This window comes from Tursiops truncatus, chromosome 11, assembly GCF_011762595.2.
Source record: "Tursiops truncatus isolate mTurTru1 chromosome 11, mTurTru1.mat.Y, whole genome shotgun sequence".
Classification (NCBI taxonomy): Eukaryota; Metazoa; Chordata; class Mammalia; order Artiodactyla; family Delphinidae; genus Tursiops; species Tursiops truncatus.
This window is the reverse complement of record NC_047044.1, coordinates 40,092,462-40,114,580: the sequence shown is the minus strand read 5'-3', so window position 1 is coordinate 40,114,580 and position 22,119 is coordinate 40,092,462. Positions and strand designations below refer to the sequence as shown.

The 22,119-nt window shown below is 35.1% G+C and overlaps 1 protein-coding gene across 6 annotated transcripts in view; it reads left to right on the top strand.

Moving 5' to 3' along the window:
* NAV3 (neuron navigator 3) overlaps positions 1-22,119 on the top strand; it is an 839,545-nt gene that overhangs the window by 765,579 nt on the left and 51,847 nt on the right. For all 6 annotated transcript variants that reach the window (XM_073788380.1, XM_073788379.1, XM_033866303.2 and 3 more), the window contains 4 exons: positions 1,444-1,496; positions 7,141-7,164; positions 9,352-9,429; positions 18,402-18,485. In XM_073788380.1, the coding sequence (XP_073644481.1) occupies positions 1,444-1,496; positions 7,141-7,164; positions 9,352-9,429; positions 18,402-18,485 (239 nt within the window). The remainder of the gene's footprint in view (positions 1-1,443; positions 1,497-7,140; positions 7,165-9,351; positions 9,430-18,401; positions 18,486-22,119) is intronic.

Below are 22,119 nucleotides of genomic sequence, written 5' to 3'. Positions count from 1 at the left end.
TGAAAGCCAGCCCCAGTGGGTGAGATGGCTTTTTGATGTCTATACATTGAATACTGAATTATTATAATTCTTAAATTATGCTCTAAAATCAAGGACTTGTTGGACAGGAATTGTAAGGGACTTTATTGATTCCCTGCCCGGTGCTCACGGTGAAAGATGAGGAAACTGAGCCACAAACTTTAAGGTTATAGACCTAAGCAGCAGAAAAAGGCTAAAAAATGGGATCTCCTGATTCATCGTCCACCTTCCTACTGGTGCACCATGCTAACAGTCTAAGTTCACACCAGTGTTATTAGAAGTTGAAAGAACGTGCTTTTGTTTAAAGATGACTAGCATTTTTCACACCTCACAGAGTGATTTGCTCAAGCTAGGACTCTGGGAGTCGTCCTTTATTCCGCTTTTGACCCACATCAGTTTTAAAGAGGTTCTTCCTGGTGTCTCTCAAATTCATCCCTTTATTTTCATCCCAACTGCCTCTGTCCTACACAGTTTTCCTGGTCCTCTCCAGAACAGGTGTGACCACCCCCAGGTGCTTTTGTAGTACCCAGAACATTGCTCTTAATAGTATTTATATGACCCTGTTGTGATTATCTTTTTAGTTACATATCTTTCTACTTCTTTTTGGGCTCCTAGGATTGTGGCATTCAATTTTACAGTCCCAGCATCTAGCAAGGGCCTGTCACATTGTGTGCATTTGACTAATGAATAAGCAGAAATAACCTTATATTATCCCACAATGAAAAGAAGAAGAACTTTTCTACAAATATAATTAAGCACAATTTTATCCACCTTTTGGGCTTAATATTGTACATTGAACTTGCAGAAATATAAATCATTCTGTTAATTGTTTAAGATTGGTATTTTGATGCACCTACCTAAAAGACAGTATGCAATTTCCATCCTTAATTTCAATGAGACATCACCTTGAAATAAGAAGTACTTTCTGTTACTAAAATTATGAAGGAAACCATACTTCTCCATTAGAATGGGTATAGTCAGCTCATCACAGATAATGTTGGAAGAGCTTGTTTCCCTGAAAGTTTATGGAGAAAAAAATTGAAAATGGATCTTTGTTGTATAAAAATGAAATTAAATAAAATACATAAAGTTTTTTTAAAGTTTAAACTTTCATGGCAACTTTAGGTGTCCATGATTTTCGGATTATTTATTATGTGGGAGTTTACTCTAGTTTTCAATACGTGCAAAGCATGCTAGAAGGGCTTGCACTTGTCAGTTCTTCTCTGTAATGTGGTGGAGGAGGTACTTTAGGGACCTTTCCATGGCTCAACATTTTCGATCTCTAAAAAATGACAGCAGACTTATTCTCAGATTCTTATGTTATTTTTATTTCCTTAATCACCTATTCTTCACTTTTCAGTAAAGGTCTGGTGGTTCTGAGCAGACTTCATTACTTCACCTCTTGTTCTTTTTTGCTTTCTTCAGTTCATGGCTCTTCATTATCACTGGTCTCCAGCACTTCTTCTCTTTACTCTACGGTAAGTGTTGACTGTTAAGAAAACGCTTTTGCCTTTGCCAAGCACACAAATGGTTAAATAGGTTGGCATTTACACAAAAGCCGCGCAATTAAATAAGGGTGTACTCTAAGCTCCTGCATACTGATAAGGTGGTGGGTGCTCTCCCAGCCCTTCTATGGCTCGTTTGTATGTGCTTCCACTTGACTTTTATGTACTCATTGTAATCAATGAGTGGATAGAAAACTGAATCTCATAAAACCCGATGGGCTATGACTCGGAATCCCGGAAACCATGTATGATGATCCACCATAATCTTATAATACTGACCACTTTTCCTTGTTCAGTTCCCTGAGCCATGACTGGTAATTGTTCTATGGTATCTTCTCCATTTTCTTTCATAAGTTCATTTTTTGAGAAGATCACACCAAAGGGTAAAAGCGTAAAAGGCTTGGTGACTTTTTAAACTGTATCTTCTGAAAGAGTGTGATTTTAAAAACTTCATTTCTTAAGAGAGAAATGCCAGTGTATCAGCGTATTTTCCCAATGTGTGAAATTATATTTTGTTTTTGCCAAGATGAGTTTTCTGTCCACTTATTAAAATTTCATCATTTTCAAAAAGTCTACAGGCAGTTACGTTTTACGAAAAGTTTCCTTCATCCTAGGTTAGAGCGGGGTATATTTTAGTTTATGAATCTCACTGAGTCTTGAGCACTATGAATAATCCCTAATCCTGTATCGAAAGGTTCATGAAAAGTTCAAAGCCTCAGCTGTCACTGAATAATTAAGCATTAAGGGCAATACTAATTTTTTCATTCGTTTTCATTAAGTTCAAATGTTGTGGCCCTCTTTTTATATTTATTGCTTTAAAGTGTTACTCAGGATCAGACTATCATTGGCAGAGGCAATATTTTTCTTATCATTTCTCCTTTTAATGATTAACATTGCCAATCGATTCTATGAATAATGAAATCACTGTTAGCATTTAGATAAATCTGCTGTTTTAGGCAAACAGATAAAGAAGTGAGAAATGTAAAAATGTATCGGAAAAAACACAAAGAAATATGTCGTGTTCCTCCCATTGGGCCAATGCCACTGCTTGACGGGAGATATATTCTGACTTAAACCCTTGCAATTGAAGTCTCTATATAACATTAAAAGATGCAGCATCATTATAGTCATATTTTAAATATATAGAAAACAATATTTGGATAAGACACTACCTTCATGAAGCCTGAGAAAAACTCAAGAAGAAAAAGAGCATGGGTTGAGGAAAAACAGATGGCTAATTAGTATACAAGAGTCTAACAGACCTTTCTGTGATAATAAAATTATTCTATACCTGTACTAGATTATACAGTAACCACTAGTCACATGTGACTATTGAGTATTTGAATTGTGTGTGGTATGACAAAGGAAGTGCATCTTTTATGTTAAGTAATTTGAATTTATATAGACACGTGCCTTGTGGCTGCTATACTAGATATTACAGGTTTACAGGGAACAAAGGAGGCACATTGAAAAGATTATAGATTTATAGGAGCAGATGTCAAAATAATAAGGATAAATTAGAAAGTATAAATGAGAAGTATTAAGAGTACAATATGAAATAGGCACAGAGATGAAAATAAAGAAACTATACACACATATTTATGTGATGAAATAGACCCTCATGTTAAGTGTGAAAAGAATGGATTAGGTGATCAAATCACATGAGAAGGTGATATTATTAGGAAATTAAGAAATTTAAATAGTTCTATTGGAAATGATGGAAATTATATAATTGAACTGACAGCCTGTAGTAAGACAATTAAAATAAATGCATATGTGGAGGAGTAATAAAGAGAAAAATCGCAGGTGATAGAGGAGTCATTTCTGTCTCCAGTCCCCCATTATCATGCACTGATAGTTAATTGGCAATGCAAAGATATCTGTGAAAGTGCTTTTCAAACTATGAAGTGAAAAGTCAATTTATCATTTTTCTTCATGCCTCCTTAAGGACTCAGGATGAAGGATCAGTTGATTTACATTTTTGCCTGACTCTATCAGGAGTTATTGTGTGACATCAGGCAAGTTGCTAAATTTCTTTGGACTGTACCTGCAATGTAAAGTTGGCAAACAGCAGCCAGATCGAGCCCATCTGTCCCAAGGGATTTCTGCAATAGTTAGAGAAGATAAGGTTCATTACATACCATAAATTACAGAAAACTATAAACTGCATGGGAGCACCATTTATATCATAGTCTTTGTGATTTGCACCTTTTGAAGTTATGCCATGTGCAAGTAACACAGTTGTGCATGATATCCCTTCATAAAATAATTAGGGAACTTGCCGGCGGTCCAGTGGTCAGGACTCCGCACTTCCACCGCCAGAGGCCTGGGTTCAATCCCTGGTTGGGGAACTAAAATCCCGCAAGCCACGCAGTGTGGAAAAAAAAAGAAAATTAAAGTGTTTAGGGGAAAAAGATTATTATTTTTTTAAAAGACTACTAGACACTATTTGCTATTATGAGGCAATATACTGCTCTTCCTAACCATGAATATAAACAGTCTTTAACACCATCATTTATGCAACTAATAGAAGTATATGTTTCGATTAAAAATATTAAACTAGGGCTTCCCTGGTGGCGCAGTGGTTGGGAGTCCGCCTGCCGATGCAGGGCACACGGGTTCGGGCCCCGGTCCGGGAAGATCCCACATGCCGCGGAGCGGCTGGGCCCGTGAGCCATGGCCGCTGAGCCTGCGCGTCCAGAGCCTGTGTTCTGCGACGGGAGAGGCCACAACAGTGAGAGGCTTGCGTACCGCAAAAAAATAAAAATAAAAAAAAAAACTAACAAAGATGACTTGTTGTAAAGAACATTTACCTGTCAAATTACAATATAATAAATCCAGTTGAAAGGATTGTTTCTTCACATATAACTCTTGAAGTCTCTACCAATTATAATTTGGTAAAATTTTCCAAAGTACCTTGTTATAAAGCTGAGTAAATCATCTTACAGAATTTTTGAGCAGAAAGATCCAGGGAGATTACACACTGGTTGGAAATCACAGAGCCAATCTGACCTGCCAAGCTGTTACCTTTGGCAAACTTTGAGTTTGTGTGTTTGTTCTTAAATCTAAGCCAACACTGAAAAAATATGGAGTTTTACCTAAAAATTCAAATTTCTCAGTTCCTTTTGAAAGTAATCGGAATATCTAGCAACACGGAAATGAAATTCCTCCAGGTTTACAGCATCGCCCCTTTTCGATGTTGGCATGTGAATTCAGGCAAGACCCAGCCTCCACCAATTCTCTTCCTGACACTGAAGCTGAGTTTGCACTGTTAGTTATTATTGTGCTGTTGCGTTTATTTCAGGAAAGAAATACTCCTCAGTATCCATACCTGTATGAAAAGTGGGGAAAACAGCTAACCTAGGAAGGCTGTGTGATTTTGTTTTAATATCCAGGGCTCTTTTTATTCTTTGTATGTCTAGTCCTGTTAAACATTTAAAATTTTGATCCTTGCAATAGATGTTTTCTGAGTGGCTGTATATTAAAAATTGTATTGAACCCGTTTTGTACTTGGAATCTAATTTGTATTGATTTAATAAGAGCGAGCGAGGGCTATGTTAGTTTATTGTGGAGCCCTTCAGCATATTTCCTAACACATAACTAATACTAAAGTAAACATTTTTTGATTAGTAAGTTTGAAAGGATGAATGAATGGCCAAGTAATGGCTTACAGAATAAAGAATCATCTAATACATTTTTATTTAGGCAAGGTGTTTTATATTGTTTACCACCCTTGAGGACATTGGGCCAGCTTCAAAACCATCATTTAAAAATGGCAAGTAATCATATTCCATCATAATGTCATCAATCCATGCCTAACCCACTGAAAGAAATATTAATATTCTGGCTCATTGCTTCAACTTTATGGTAACACCTACCCAGTATTGCTAACCACAGGATATGAAAGAAGGCAAAGATTAAAGAAAAAGTTAGTTCTGAAAAGTTAGCAAAGAGAAAGTCATTCTGTACAGTATATATAGAATTAATATGTGATGGTTATGCATGTAACTAGTGTAACTTATTCAGGGCTTTTTTAATGAAAAAATGTGATGACTGTCTTTCTTGACTATTTTTTTTAAATAGCATACAATGCTCTTTTCAATATGCAAGTTACTTACTGAGTATCAGTTCTGTATAATCCTAGCAAGCCTAGAAGCAGGATTTGGACAGAATAAACTGGCAGTAAATATGCAAAATACCAGGGAAACCAAATAGTCAAAGTTAATCGTACCGTATGTCTCAAGGCAAACAACCTCCAGCTTTTGATCCATGAAATTTTTATCTTAAAATTCCTTCATTCTGTCTGATTCAAAAATCAAACTTTATATGAAACATTGAAATTATTATAACTTAAAAATATTGAATCTTCACTTTAAAAAGTTGAGATATAAAACATTAAAGCTTTATGTCAGAATTTGTTTTTAAAACAGTTTTCTTATAAAGGCTATTAGGATTCTACTAGTTAACCACTCTTCATTTAACCACTATATTAATAACTACATATTTTTTAAGAATAAAAATATAAGATAGAAAAAAATCCAGTTTAAAAGAGATGCTTATGCATAAAAAATATCCTGAGGGTTATTTTACTTTGTTGTAGTTTATGTTTTCTGGAGGAAAAGAAGAGATAAAAAATGGTTTAGGTACTTCTGTGTCAGTTAATCAGGAAATGTCTCAAAAGGAGAGATAGGAGATAGGAGATTGTTTTTCAGCTTTGGATCTGCTCAAGGCAATGAACAGACTTGTAATGTTCAGCAATATTATGCATTCTCCAGCTTTTTCCAGAATGAGGGAGCTTCCCAAATACAATGGCGCACATAATTCATTTTCTGGCATTTTGCAGCCCAACGTGAAGAAGAAAAACAGAGCTAGGAGTTTTCTACAGCTGAGGCCAAAACACCCCTCAAGGTCCTACAGCAGTTCTCATTTCCATTATCTGTGGAGCCGATGTTTGTCAGCCACTTTTATCACTGCCTTACCACTGAGGGTTTTAATGTTTTGCTGACTTGGAGCCCAATAAACTTATTTAATGATCATTAAGAAAAGCAAATAAAATAGAAACTAATCAGCAGATTTTCTGTGGTTGTCAGTATAGGTCAATATTTTTCCTCTAGTCTTATTTGGCATTCTTTATTATCTATATATCACAGAATAAAACTCCGACTCCTAGGTCTTGGCTAAAAATCTCTGTAATTTCATAGAGTATAAATTTCTTAAAATCTGTATGAAAAAAAGATCTACTCTATTATTTTTTTCTGCACTCATATTTTTTAAAGTTTAATTTTATACCTTTTTGTTGTTTATGGTCTGGATCTTAGGGTAACACCATTTTTTAATTCTATCCTTTGCTTTCAAGACATAGTACATATCCATAAATCAAATAACTGATATTTTTAAAATACCGTTAGGTTTATATATAACAAAATATTCATTTGCAGTCCTACAGGTTCCTGTTTTTACTGTTTTAATTTAATAATATATATTTTACCATGTTCTTATGTTAGACCAAAATAACATTTTAAATACACAGTATAATTATTTTATTCTTTTATACTTGTAGAATGAATTGACACTAATTATTTATAGTTAAATTCTTTTTCCTTTTTTTCTTTTACAGGCTGAAGAAAAGGCTCATTCAGAGGTAAAAACCTTGTAGCATTTTTACATTTGACTGTTTTCGTTTACATTTATGATGAAATGAGTATTTCGACCACTAGAGGGCTCTATGATACAACCCATAACTCTCCAACACTGCTAATAGAAGTGACCCAGCTAGTGATAAATGGTCTTGGATATTTCCTCTTAAAAGAAAATGAAATGAAGTTTTTAGAAGCAAACTCTTTTCTCATGTTCTAGCTTGGAGTCTTAACTCAACATCTAATAAGTTGTCTCTAGTAGTAAGCACTTACAAATCTTCGATGGATGAATGAATGAATGTGTGGTCTATTATATTATAGTCTCTTCCCCCACTGCCTGTTAGACTAAGTGCATAGGATTAAGGCAAGTATTGAATTTGAGGCACTAGACCGCCACAACACAATTTACCAGTATCCCAACCCATCTATTATTTGGTGCCAGGACTTTGCTGCTTCTAATCACTTGATGTATACTGTAGTATATTGTTCTAATCACATACATTTCACAAATATTTCATTGCAATCACGTACAAATCAGATTGCAGCCTGGAGAGAACATTATTTTTCTTTCCCTTTGTATAAGAGTTGTCCTGGCCAAGGAGAGCAGGGAGACTTTAATTAGGCCTTTATTCAAGGTGTGCTAATGACTATTTGATTGGTTTTACCATGAGCAAAGAAAAATGCATTGGTAACAGCCTCTGCAAAGGAACTCTTCCCTTTGAAGTTTTATTTTATTAGCCTTTTAAAGTAAAATTTGTGCTGTATTTTTAAAAATTGAAAAAGTATAAATTATATCAGTTTTATCTTTATAATTGCTAGACCAAAGAGTAAATACGGTTTTGAAAAACCTAAACTATTTACATCTCACGGACATGGCAAAATTCTACCATCGACCGCAATACGTATAGCTACTAAGGCATAGAAATACCACATCTGTTTGCCGTATTAGTAGTTATCCACCTCTCCTTTAATTATTTATGCCCCATAGTAGGTTATGGTTCTTTTTTAATGATTTATATTACTTTAAGGTTTCCTAGATTCTATTTTAAAGGAAATCTGATCATGTAATAGAGACTCTTAATTTGAGAAAGCCTCTTTGAATTTGTATTGTTTTAAGAATAAAATAGATGTTCTCTGCTTTCTGGAACCATTTGCAGTCGTCATCATTTGAATGCAGCTCAAATGCTCTTTGGGTCTGGGTGTATCTCTTTTTTTAAAGGACAGGAGCCAAATGGAATCACATTTACTAAAATTATGTAAATGTCCCCTGTCTCTAATTCCAGTTTAAAGTTTAGTTCTTCTTTAGAGTTTTTTCAGTATTTACCACCATTTCTTCTCCACAAAAATTTAATGGGTAGGAAAAAAAAAGACAGTTAATGAACTGTGTCAAGAATGCTCTTTCAAACTAAGGTAGTGTTTTGAAAGTCTAACTACAACAATAGAAGACTTGTTTTTGAAGAAATGAGAATCATCAGAGTAGAATGTTTGGCACCTAAGTAACTAAAATCCCTTGAGACCAGAAGTATACTTGTAGACTTAGTCTCAGTTGCTTATAAATATCTTAACCTTACTAATCACTGTCTATATTTCATGGAAACATGAAACATGAAGATTAAACTGTGGAAAGTGCTTAAATTAAAATTTTAAGTATGATATATATACTCTCATCTTTTTCTGGTTCACTTTTATTTGAGTGTGGACCTAACCAAACAGGAAAACATTTTAGCATATTTATGTTGGTGGTTTATCTAGCCATTTTTACAGTATTACTGATTTTTCCCCTTTGAAACTATGGATAATCTATAACAGCATTTCTGCCCAGAGCTCATAGTAACTCACTGAATAAAGGACATTATAACAAAGACTTGGGAAGGCTTCTCTAAGTGTTAGGAATTAAAACTCCAGCCAATAAAATTATTTTCAAATATGGAATCATTAAATGTTGAATTGGAGCCAACTTTCAGTGACTGCAGGATATTCTACAGCTTCTGAGAAGTTGCCAAAGTATAGGAAATAAAAATAAACATACCAAAAAATGGATAGAAAAATAAAAAGACCCAGAAAATATATATATGTATATTTACTGGGGGTAGGATGAGCTAATTATAGTATTGGCTTTTTTGGATTGAATTCTTAGTTTTAAGTTAAAATCTACTAGCATATTGATTTGATTTTTTTTTAATTACATTCAGCAAATTCATAAACTACGGAGAGAGCTTGTTGCATCACAAGAAAAAGTTGCCACTCTCACATCTCAACTTTCAGCAAATGTAAGTCACTTTTGATTTTTTTTGATATATTAAAACAGATGTTTATATAGTAAATGGGATAATTTTAGTAACAGACTCACAAACTTTAAATGTTCAAAATTATACAGACTTTAGGTCACTAAATAGTGGGACTTTCCTGCACGCTGGGTAATCAAACGTAAATCCACATTGATGAGGAATCACAATGTGGTTAAAGCGGCTTTTTGTTTCATGTAAAGTTGAAAACATTAGTAAAAGCTACAAGTCTTATTTCTTTTCTTATTTCTCATTGTTACCAACGCCCAGCCCCACATACGTAAGACTTTCTTCAGCTCCAAGACAATGAGGGGTTGACAGTGATTAACTGTGGAGTATAAAAAATTCTTGTGCCCTGTCTCCTTCAGCACAATTTATTGGACAATTAGTTAAGCAGCCAGTTAATTCTCTAAATTTGGGTTTCTTAGCTATATTATGAATGAGCTAGAGTTCTCTCAAAAACCTTGGTAGCCTCCTTATAGCAGTTAAAGCAGCTGAGGATCGCAAAAAATGATGATGGCAAAAACCATCAGTTATATTAACATTTACTGAAGATCCTTCAGTGTGCCCCGGAGTATACTCAGAGTAGGAGCAGAAATAAAGGCGAACATGTGGCATTGTGCCTGGCCCTAGGGAACAACAGTGTTAGAAGCAGCAGTGACGGGTGAGGAAGCTCCCGCTATTTTGCCATATGTCCTGACACCTTCACTCAACATCAGTCTGCTCACTTCCACCGGGTGGCTTTGAGCCTGTTCCTGCCTCACCACTCTGCTCTTCGTGGAGTTCTTCCATCTGCTCAGCAAAGCTTAACACAGCAAGAGTGAGCAAATGTGGGCTCACTGGGTATGATTTAAATAAGAGATTTTTTTTTTTTTCGGTACGCGGGCCTCTCACTGTTGTGGCCTCTCCCGTTGCGGAGCACAGGCTCCGGACGCGCAGGCTCAGCGGCCATGGCTCACAGGCCCAGCCGCTCCGCGGCATGTGGGATCTTCCCGGACCGGGGCCCGAACCCGCGTTCCCTGCATCGGCAGGCGGACCCCCAACCACTGCGCCACCAGGGAAGCCCTAAATAAGAGATATTTTAAGAATAAAAGTTATTGTGCAATATATTGGGTTGGCAAAAAGTTTGTTTGGGTTTTTCCGTACCATCAATAACCCAAACGAATTTTTTGGCCAATCCAGTACCTTCCACAGTATATAAGTAAGTCATTTCACTCACAATGCATTCATTTTAGCACTGTTTTTGAATTGACTTTATCTTTTTAACTTTGGGAGAATCAAATGAATTTGGGATTGGCTATATTTATTTTTTATAGATGTTGTCAGGGGATTCTTAAAATAATAGCCGGTTTTAGAGAACTGTTTAGACAATACTGGAAGAGAACAGTATTATTTAACCCATATTTTTTGTCTAAGAATAATTCTTAAATAGTTCAGAAGCCACTGTAAATTTTATACTATAGGCTATATGTATAGTAGTATAAAGCACTCCTGTCTAGATCCCTGAATTTGCGCCCAGAGGACATATTGCAGTGTAAAAGCCGGAACACACTGGGTTGTGTTTGTCTGCAATGAGGAAGGCTCAATGACAGACCTTATGCGCTGGATAGTAAAGACATAAATGTCTTGAACGATTACTCAGAGTTTTGTTTTATTTTGTAAATGTCTCTTGCATGGACTTACATCTCAGTTGTTGGATTAATAAACGGCTGCTATACATAATAGAATTTGGGCTTTTACCCAATAATGTTTATACTGTCTCCATTTAAAAAGTAATATGGTTGACCCTTGAACAACACGTGTTTGAACTGTGCAGGTCCACCTATGCATGGATATTTTAAAAATCTGCATGTAAGTGGATCCACACATTTCTAAATATCTGCATATAACTGGACCCGCGTAGTTCAAACCCGTGTTGTTTAAGGGTCAACCATACGCAATCCATGGTTGGTTGAACCCCTGGGTGTGGAACTCACAGATGCAGAGGGCCAGCTGTGGGACTTGAGCATCCACGGATTTGGGTCCTGGAACCAATCTCCCACAGACACCAAGTGACAAATGTACATGTATATTGTATTAAAAAGAAAAACTGAAATTAAAGGAAGTGTTTAATAAAAGATATATATTCGTTTTTCCCTCTGAGATTCCCATTCCCATTCTTGGTTATTGATTTCTTGTGTTTCCTTTCAACATTGTTCTTCTGTATACCCCTGAATACATATATACAGTACACATTTGCAAAGGCTTATACACATACACACACACACACACACACACACACACATACACACAGAAGGAGCCAAGTTCTAACATAGGAGGACAGTCCTGGGGGACAACTCGATGCCATTGTTTGGAAAGGTACCAAACATTTTACAAAGATGTCAGCCATTGGCTATCTGCCACTTCTCTCAAGTCATGCATGCCACACTATTTTCACTGTTGTGTTTTCACGACTATGGACTATGTATTCTCAGCTGGGCATTGATATGATCGTCAAAGCATGAATAGTGTTTCTTATGGTGGGGAAAAAAAAAAGTACTCTTTTTTTTTACAGTACTCTTTTTATGCATAAAGCACAGATATATACAGAGTACATAAACAGGTATCCAGCATATCTGTGATATTAAAATGGCCATGGAGGAAGGGGACAATTAGGAAAAAAAAAATCTATAATGTCTCCCTAGGGGATGATAAAGAAAAAAAAGTAAGAAACATAAAATTAGAAAAATCGGTGCCAAACTGATAAATTTGTTTAAAAAGTGCTAGTCTTGGAAAAACTATCCAAATATCTCCAGCCTTCCCTGTCCACATCTGTGTTATCATTAGTAGTACATTTTGCACGTGGATGGGAGCTTAATATATATCCTATTTGGTATGTTCTTCTTCTTTTTTTTTTTTTTACTTCATAATGCATTTTAGAAATATTCTCAAATCACCTCAGACCCACACAGAAACCTGTACATAGCAGCTTTATTTTTTAATAGTGCAAAAATTGGAAACAACCAAAATGTCTCTTAATAGGTCCATGGATAAACAAACTCCGATAGATACATCCATACCATGGACTGCCACTCAGCAGTAAAATTAAATAACTATTAATACACACAGCAACTTGGATGGATCTCAAGTGCATTAAGCTTAGTGAAAAAAAGACCAATTTTAAAAGGTCGCATACTGTATAATTCCATTTATTCAACATTCTCAAATGACAAAATTATAGAAATGAAGAACAACTTAGTGGTTGCCAGGGTTTAAGGAGGGTGGTCACCTCTCTCCTGAGAGTGGGTGTAACTATAAAGGGTAGCAATAGGAAGAGCTTCGTGGTGATGAAAGGTGGTTATTTACATGTGTGAATCTTCATATGTGTACCAATAATGAATTTCTGGTTTTGATATTATACTATAATTTTATAAAATGTAACCATCGAGGCAAACTGAATAAAGGGGTACAAGAGTCCTCTCTGTACTCTCTTTGAAACTTCTTGCGAATCTATAATTATTTCAAGTTTAAAAATTAAACACCTAAAGATCTATCACAATTTTTTAAAGTGATGTCTAGTTTTTAATTTCTTGGGAACTTAAATCTTATTTCACCATTTAGTGCTTTTTTTATTCGGTGGTGATATGGATTGTTTCAGCTTTTTACCATCAGATAAATGTATTGCTGAAACCGTCAAAAGATAAAAGTCAGAAGATTCAGGTAATGAAGATATATATTATCTTCTATTCTTTTACAAAGCAGTTTATCAACATTTACTTTAAAACTATTGCAGTAACTAAGAACTTGTGTAAGTGGATGCCTGTATAAATGTTTATAAAATAATTTTAAGGTCAGTCCTATTTTAAACATTTAATAGTATCATTATAATTACTAGGGATGGAGTCTTGTATATTTATGTTCCTTTGTATCTTTAAGGATATAATCTCCTTTACACATTCAGAAATTTGAATTATTTATAAGGCGCAAACCATCTTGAACTCATTCTCTTTAGCACTTAGTTTAAAATGTCACTTTAGATTCCGTGCACCATTATAAGTCATCAAAGGATTTACTTGAGAAAACACTTGGTTTCTCAGTTCTAAGAAATACTGCATTTAAATTTCATTCAGAGTGTGTTTCACGTCATTGCCTCTGAGTTAACATTTGTTGATGTATGTAATATATGCATATATTTTAATATACTTGTACAGAAATGAAATTAATTATAAGACTGAAAAGTTTTTCTGTCGAGTTTCTTCAATGTAAGTGAAAAATTTTTTTTAATCTTGTACATTTCCTGTTTGGAGGTAAAGATATGCCTTTTATTTATTATTTTATACAGACCACGAGTAAACTTTTTACTTTTTGGTGAAATGGGATCACCACAATGACCATTGTTGTATAGAAGTGTAATAGCCATGATTTATAAAGACAAATTACAATGTTTGGTTCTGTAGAAAATATCATTAACTGTTATTATTATCGTTTATTTAGTAATCATTTTAAGATCCAGCTATTCAGTTTTACTCAATATATGAATAATTCTATCAGGACTTAATTGGTTTTCCTTAATTTGGGCTTTTGGGGTTTTTTTTCTTTTTGTAATTGATGTGTCACATGTTTGGACCTGGCAGCATGATTATATTTATATGGAGTCCAGACAATAATCTGTGTTTTAATATTTAAATTTGAAACATCTGTTTCTCTGCTTTTTCTCCCCCTTTGTTAAAAGGGGCAGTGGTAAGTCAGAAAGTTATTCAGTCAGCTCACCTCTCATTTGCCTGACAGAATATGACCTCCATTCAGTAGAAGGTACGCTGAGCCTTTCCCTCCCCTTGCGAAGTTCTCTGAGCAGAGTTGCAGAAAGCCTGGGAAGCCTCTTTATAGAGCTGTGTCCACTAGGATGTCTGGAGAAAGGAGAGAGGGTATGCTGGCCAGCGCTATTGCCTGGCCTTCTTTGAATCAATACCCCACCAACAAACAGGAAGAGAACAGGAGCCCCACAGTCCAAGGCCCCCGGGAATGTATGGTCACATCAGACAGTCAGCCAGGTGCCCCCTGGCCTCTCACCCATACCTTCATGCTGCCAAGCCAGGTGGGATGCATTTAATGTATTTCTTACAAATCTCAGCCCTTAGGTGATCTGGAAATGGGCACTAAGGCTAGTTATTACTACCAGTTTTCAAAAATATCGCTGAATGAATGTGTAACCAAAAAAAGTTTTTTTTGTTTTTTGTGTGTTTTGTTTTCTTGCCTTTCAGTGCATAAGTCTTTTAACCACAGATCTCTCAGGTGTTATTTTCCTTGGGATTGTGTCCTATATCTTTGCGCTATTTAATATTTTTATATAATCTGGCAGTTACTTTTGTTTTTCTACATCTCCTTTAAGGGAAAACTATTTTGCACATAATTAACAATGACAGACACTGAAGGGACAATTTTATACAGTAAAAGAAATATGAAATCTTATTTATGATAGTTTCAGAGTCATTTTCAGTTCATCTAACTATTGAATTTCAAACGTAAAGTCATCTGTTTCTGTCTATCTAATCTGTCTATCTATCCCCATATACATCTATGTAAAGCGTATGTTTTATTCGGCTGATGGGCTGTCACTGAATTCTGAATGAACAAATGCAATGCAGGCATTTTTCATAATGATATTCCATCTTATTGTTTAGTACCACAGTTTTTTACATGTCTATTCAGATTATGTGATTTCAAAACTAAAGACAATATGTATTAAAAATATTTTCCCTTAACTAGTATTCAGTCTTGTCTATTTTATTACCTTCACAGACTTCACCTAACACAAGTAGGAAATATTCATCAACATATTGATACAACTTTACTGTGGCTTGAAAATTACGCAGCTGCTAAGAGAAAAGTCAGAACCATGTAAACTATGATTAACAGTCCCCCTAAAAATCCACAGTTCTTTTAAAGTTATCATTTTATAAAGTTTTTAGACAAGATATATTTTCCTATAGTTTAATCAGTCTTACATTCCATTTTTTTCTCCAGTAAGGTGACAAACATTATCACTGGTATAAATGCCTTCCTTTATTTTACCTATTGTAGTGCCTTTCCATGAATCCAATTGGTGCGAAAGTTGCCCTTTTATTAACTTCAAAGTAACAAAGCTATTATGATAAACTAAGTTAAGGGGGCATAAACTTAAAGCAGCATTTCACAAACATACTTTTAACAAACTTTTCACGGAGAACAATGTGACTCAAATTAAAATGTTCTTTTGTAACTAGTTTTATATGTTCTTGTAAATAATTAATGAAGAGCAATTTTCCAAAGATTGAAAACTGACCTTCTAATGGTGAACATTTTATATTTACTCATAGATACCAAATATAAGCAATATATTTGTGCAGCGTATTCTTCACAGACCTGCTTTCTTTGTCATATTTTTAATTCCTATTAAACTGATAAAATACGCACAGCTGGTAAAATGAAGCAATTTTCTATAAGTATATACATTCAAGGACTCGTTGTCCAACAATTAAACCTTACAGTTGTTTGGGAGAATTGAAACTTTTCAATGTTACGTAGAGTCTTGCACTTCTTGTAGTGAATATTAACAAAGTTCTTCTATTTTAGAGGAAAACAAGCAATTTTAGCTTTAGAATTTAGTAACCCATTTTATCTTCATAGCAGGATTATTTTTAACAGTCTGAACTGGAATCAGCACTAATGGTCGTCACGGACCAATAAATGATAAATCACACAGAGCAGTGCTTTACAGCAATTTCTAACTCCTGCTGCACACCACATGGATGAATCTCAAAATACAATGTTAAGCAAAAGAAAACTGTCACCAAGAAAATCATGCCATGTGATTCCACTCGGATAGTTTTAAAAATAGGCCAAGCTAAAACATAGTGGCCAAACTATATAGGGAAGCAAGAAAATAATTATAACACAGGTCACTCCAGTGGTTATGTTTTCGGAAGGGAGAGGGGACAGAGATGAGGAAGGGGCAAGGGAGGACTTCCAGGGTCTTCAAACCCTCTTTCTGAGTGCATGAATATTCGCGACGATGAACCAGCGAGCTGTACATTTTCATTCTGTTCACCTTTAACATAGTGTGAAGGTTAAGTATAAGAGAAAGTGGGACATAACCTTATGCTAATTTCTGAGGGTACTAATTCTGATGTAATGACATTCCTTGTCATTGGAAACGTTTTGAACTATTAGATACGATTTGTTTTTTAAAAAGAGTGTTATTTATCTGATTAAACCTGCTAACAAACCTTGGAGTACAGTTCTCAAGGTCGTGAGTATGTGTGTGTCTGAGAGAGAGGGAAAGGAGGAAAGAGGGAGAAGGGAGTGGAAAAGAATAGAGGCTTTTTTTGGTTATTTAAAAAATTTTTTTTATTGAAGTAGAGTTGATTTACAATGCTGTGCCAATCTCTGCTGTACAGCAAAGTGACTCAGTTATATAGAAATTCTTTTTTTATATTCTTTCCCATTATGGTTGATCACAGGATATTGAATAGTTCCCTGTGCTATACAATAGGACCTTGTTTTTTATCCATCCTATATATAGTAGTTTGCATCTGCTAACCCCAAACTCCCAGTCCTGCCCTCCCCCACCCCCCTCTGCCTTGGCAACCACAAGTCTGTTCTCTATGTCTGTGAGTCTGTTTCTGTTTTGTAGCTAGGTGCGAAAGAATAGAGTTTTACTTACTGATGGACTGGAGATTAATAGCATCTTCTATAAATCATCTTTCTCTATATTATAGTGTCAGGAAAACAAAGGCATCCCAGGATGAGCTCAGAGCTAGGAACAAAGACACCTTTGTATCATGATGCTAATGCAAGGGACTTGTACATTCTAGCTGTTAACCAATAATGGAATAAACTTCTGGCTGTTACTAATAATGAAATAAACTTCTAGCACCCTAATTCTTAGGACTCCTGTGATCCATTTACAAGGCGATTTATTTTAATTGCATCCTCTCACTCCCTTCTCTCAAAAAAATAACCTTTTGGCAAATTTTCCCCCACACATAGTTTATTATAGATGTAGGTTGTAAAACATTCTGTACTTGTATCTTTTTATGGATGCAATAAAATTGGAGAACATACCTGTGGTTCTACATCAAGCCACAGTGAGAGGTTGACTTATCTCTTCATGCATAATATTCTGTGGGTCAAGCTGTTGCATGATAGCATGTCAATAGAAACTGGCCTATTTTAGAACTAGAATAAGATTTTCAAATACTTCTTAATCGTAAGAGTTACGGTTATGTACTGCAATATGTATAATTCTCTGAGATTTAAAATAAAACCCCAGAGCCACAAAAACTTAAGTAAAATATAACTGAATATTATTTCTAGCTGGCCTACCTACATTTCCTTAGTGGAAGGGAAAAAAGTAGGAATAAAAGCCCTTTTTATTGAAAAGAGTTTGGAAAGTGAAGACAACTCTTTTCGATTCAATTCTTTGTTAGTAGAAAAAGAGGAAAGATAATGTTATAGCTGTCAGCAGATTTCCGGCACTTGGAAGAGAGCATCATTTCAATAGAGGAGCTAACAATATCTTCAAAGGTCATCATGCAGGTATAAGAATGAGGAACATTCGTCCATTGAGTATTGCCGCAACCTCCTCTTGGGCTTTGAGTCTAAAAACTTGGCAACTCAGAACTTTATCCAGTATTTTGGGTATCAAATCCTCCATGATGTGCAAGTTAGAAGGTGTTTTTATTTGCAAAATAGCATTCCCTTTCAGAAGTTGAACTCATTAAATGTCAAGATTGAAACACTGATTTTTAAGCTGAAGTTTAGAAATAATAGATGAAGATGTGTGTTAACGGAGAGTCAGCACTGAAAGCCAGACATGGCAGTCATAGTATTTAAAGAGTAAGAATTCCTGAAATTAAGCATTTTGTAAAGAGAAGTGTTTTCATCCGTCCACATAAGGTTCTGACATTTAAGATATGTTCCTTCCGCTTTGTTCACAGGCTCACCTCGTAGCAGCTTTTGAAAAGAGTTTAGGGAATATGACTGGCCGACTGCAAAGTCTAACCATGACAGCGGAACAGAAGGTATGTTCAGGAATTGCCACTGGGGCTTGAAATAAGATAGGAAATTGCATAGGGTGTTTAAACAATACCTGAGATGCAGCTCCTTAGAAATAATACTGAGAGGATCCATTCTAAAGTAAATTGGAACAATGGCAAGATAATACCTTTTCTTTTCGGATTTTAATTTAAAGACTTATGATTCCGATTAACCTATATTGGAACACACACACACACACACACACACACACACACACACACACACACACACGTTCTTTTCAGGCAGTCTATTATTTTACTTCTAACTGGAACTATTGAAAGCATACCAAATGTTAAGAAAAAGAAACAGGAAAAGAGTTAGAATATTCTAGGAATAATTTAACGCAGTTGATGAGAATTGCAGTCTGACAAGAATTTTCACAAATTCATGGTCTATAAGCCCAGTTATAGACCATGGCTGTGATCTGAGATACTCATGAAGAAGGCCTGAAGTAGAGGTTAGGGCTCTGTAAAGTAAGGGGCCTTACGTTACAGTATCCACGAGACAAGGAACAGTCCTGCATAATTTTGGAGTAACAAGACTAGTTGGCATCTGGGGACGCTGTCTTTGAAGTAAAGCTAAGCTACATCAAAAGCTTTAAAACAAACCTGAAGGATTTTATGGAGTAGAAGAAGGAATGGTTTAAAAAAAAAAAGCAACAGAGAATTTGGTTCACAAAGGCAGAAATATCAAAAGGTCCACACTGGATAGAAAGAATCTGGACACTTTCCGTATGATGACCAGTAACTTACCTCCGTGCCATTAATTTGGTGGCCCTAACCTAAGTCCTTGGATGAGTGTCTAAAAAGTCTTTAAAATTGTGCGGAAATATTTGTAAGAATGGCATATGTGCATAATATGAGCAGATTTCCATGGTTTTCGTCTAATTTTCAAAGAGATCCATATCTAAATAGTTTGGGATAATTTCAACCGATGTAGAATCAGTTCCTATATCTTTCCATAGGGATGGCTTCGATTTTGGCTTCAGTTCTGTAAAGTATGGCTTTGTCTTTAAAGAACTAGCATGTGTTATTGAGTTTTGTCAGTTTACTACTCTTTTTAAAGTTAAAAAACAAAACAAAACAAAACTGAACAGTCCAATTAAACCAAAAGAGAAAATCAAATATTCCTATAGTTGCCTGGTATAATTATAGAACTGTATTCTGTTTGCCCTTATCTTTCATTCTCCCATTTCGTAGCTCTCCCCTGCCCATGAAAGAGAACACTGTCCATCCCTGTCAAGCCTGTTCTGAAAGAGAAGATAACAAACTCCTTTGACCACATAAATTTTGTCTTAATCTTTTTGGGGGTGATACAATTTACCATTTCACTATGTAACATAAGAATTCAGCAAGTAGGATTACAAGGCCTTTTTAAGGGCATTCAGGTGGGAAAGATTATAAATGTTGGAGTCCAGTAGCCTCAAGTTTGAATCTCGGCGAGGTCTCTCAAGAGCTGGAGAATCTCCCTTTCGTAACCCTCAATTTTGTCATTATAGAAGTGGGAGTTATAATAACTACCTTGTAGAATCATTCTGAGGAGTGAGATACTGTAATATGTCACAGGTAGTGGATAGTCAACAAATGTTACCTTTCTTTATATTTCTCTCCTTTTTTTCCTTAAAAAATGTAAGATAAACCAAATTCATCATTGGTCATATGCCAGGCATATTGCTAGAAATCATGGTTAGTATTTAAGTCTCAATATCTTTAAGAAGTCAAAATTTATATATTTTGCCTCTCCATATTTCCTTCAGCTCTTTTTTATTTGTAGGCAAATTTCTCGTAGAAATTGGAAATATATACATGTTTGGTAATTTATAATGTCTATGAAAAATTCCTGAATATTTTAGAATACATCTCCATAATACAAAGAATTGTATAATTGTTGCACATTATCCTTGAAGTAACATTGCCAAAATTGTAAAGTTTCCTCGGAAGATATCATGATGTCTGCAATTGCCCTTGCCATTTTTTTAACTGAAAGTAGAATGGTTGCTCTTTTAATTGAAATATGTATACACACAAAACGATGCTTATTTTATTTTATCAACATTAGGTTTTTTAACATTCACATTAGCATTGTATTTTATTAACAATGTTTATTTCATTATATTATTTATTTAACAATGTTTATTTTAGTAATCTGAGAGTTATAACTTGCTTTTTTCCAGAGTGGTTTTGAGAATCTTATAAAGTTTATTGGATTATGATATAACACACTTCAATGACAGAATCTAGTGAAAACCAGTAGAGGAATGTATATAACAAGATACTTGAGCCTAGGTAATTACCACCCCAAAGTAGAAATTCACTGAACTGAATTGATTCTCAAGGAAGCTAAGGCACAAAGGGAGATTGCTTGGCATGTTTAGTTTTCATTTTCTGACCAGAAGAGCATAATTTAGATTGAAGAGACAAACTTTCAGACACTGAATTCAAGGACAAATTTATTGTAAAATTTCTTCAATTGGGGTCATGAAATAACAAAAGACAAAATCTCTGTTCAAATAGACATTTCTCTAAAAGCTGAGGGCATAACATTTAATCATATTTCAGAAAAGCCATTTTCTTCAGGGAGCTGAGATAAAAGGGCATATTGTTCTCTGGTGATCCAACAATCCTGGGAAAAAAGAGCAGAGAATATAAAGCAGAGGTTTTGAAATTCTGTTCTAGACTTCCAAGGTTCCTTTGTCCATTAGTCATGCACCAAAGTTATAATGAATTTCTATTGTGTATGAGATACTGTTCTAGCTACTGAGAATTCAGCAGTGAAATACACACACACACACACACACACACATACTTATGTCCTAGTTTATAACCGGTTATAATATAAAATAGAGTTTATATTCTAGTAGGTGACAGAATATGATAAAAATATAATTCAACTATATGGGAATTTCAGGTGAAGGTAAGGACTACTGAAAAATTTAAAGCTAAGAATGAGTATATTGGGAAGCAAGGTAGGATGCTAACACATGAAGAACCGAAGGCCAAGGTGGTTGCATGTGCTTGGGTATCTACTTAAGAAATAGATAAACTAGGGAAAAAAAGAAAGAGATAAACTAAACTAGGACTCAGATCCAAGACTCCTGCTTCAGTGTGTGATTTTCAACAATCATATGGCATTAATAGCCTGAAAACTGTATCAAAATTTTAGTGAGGTTCATAGACCAAAATCACTCCCTTGAATAATGTTCTAAATTTTTTCCTTGCTTCCAGATGCCAAGTCACACTGATTCTCTTGCTAAATATATGTGCCAAAACACTGCTTTTATATACTTGTAGCCTGGTAAAAATAAATAAACAAATAAAAATAAAAGAAAGAAAAGACATGTATGAATAACTCAGGAGGCAGAAAATATGAGGTGCAATTAGAAGTATAACAGGACAGTGTCCTGAGTGTTCTCACAGAGAACCATTGCATTTTCACACTAGTTTTGGTGTGTGTGTGGGGGGGGGGGGGGGTTGGGTTTTTTTGTGTGGTTTTTTGTTTTGTTCTGTTTTTTATTGAAGTGTAGTTGATTTACAATGTTGTGTTAATTTCAGGTATACAGCAGAATGATTCAGTTATATATATAGTTATGGAATAGTTATATCTATTCTTCTTCAAATT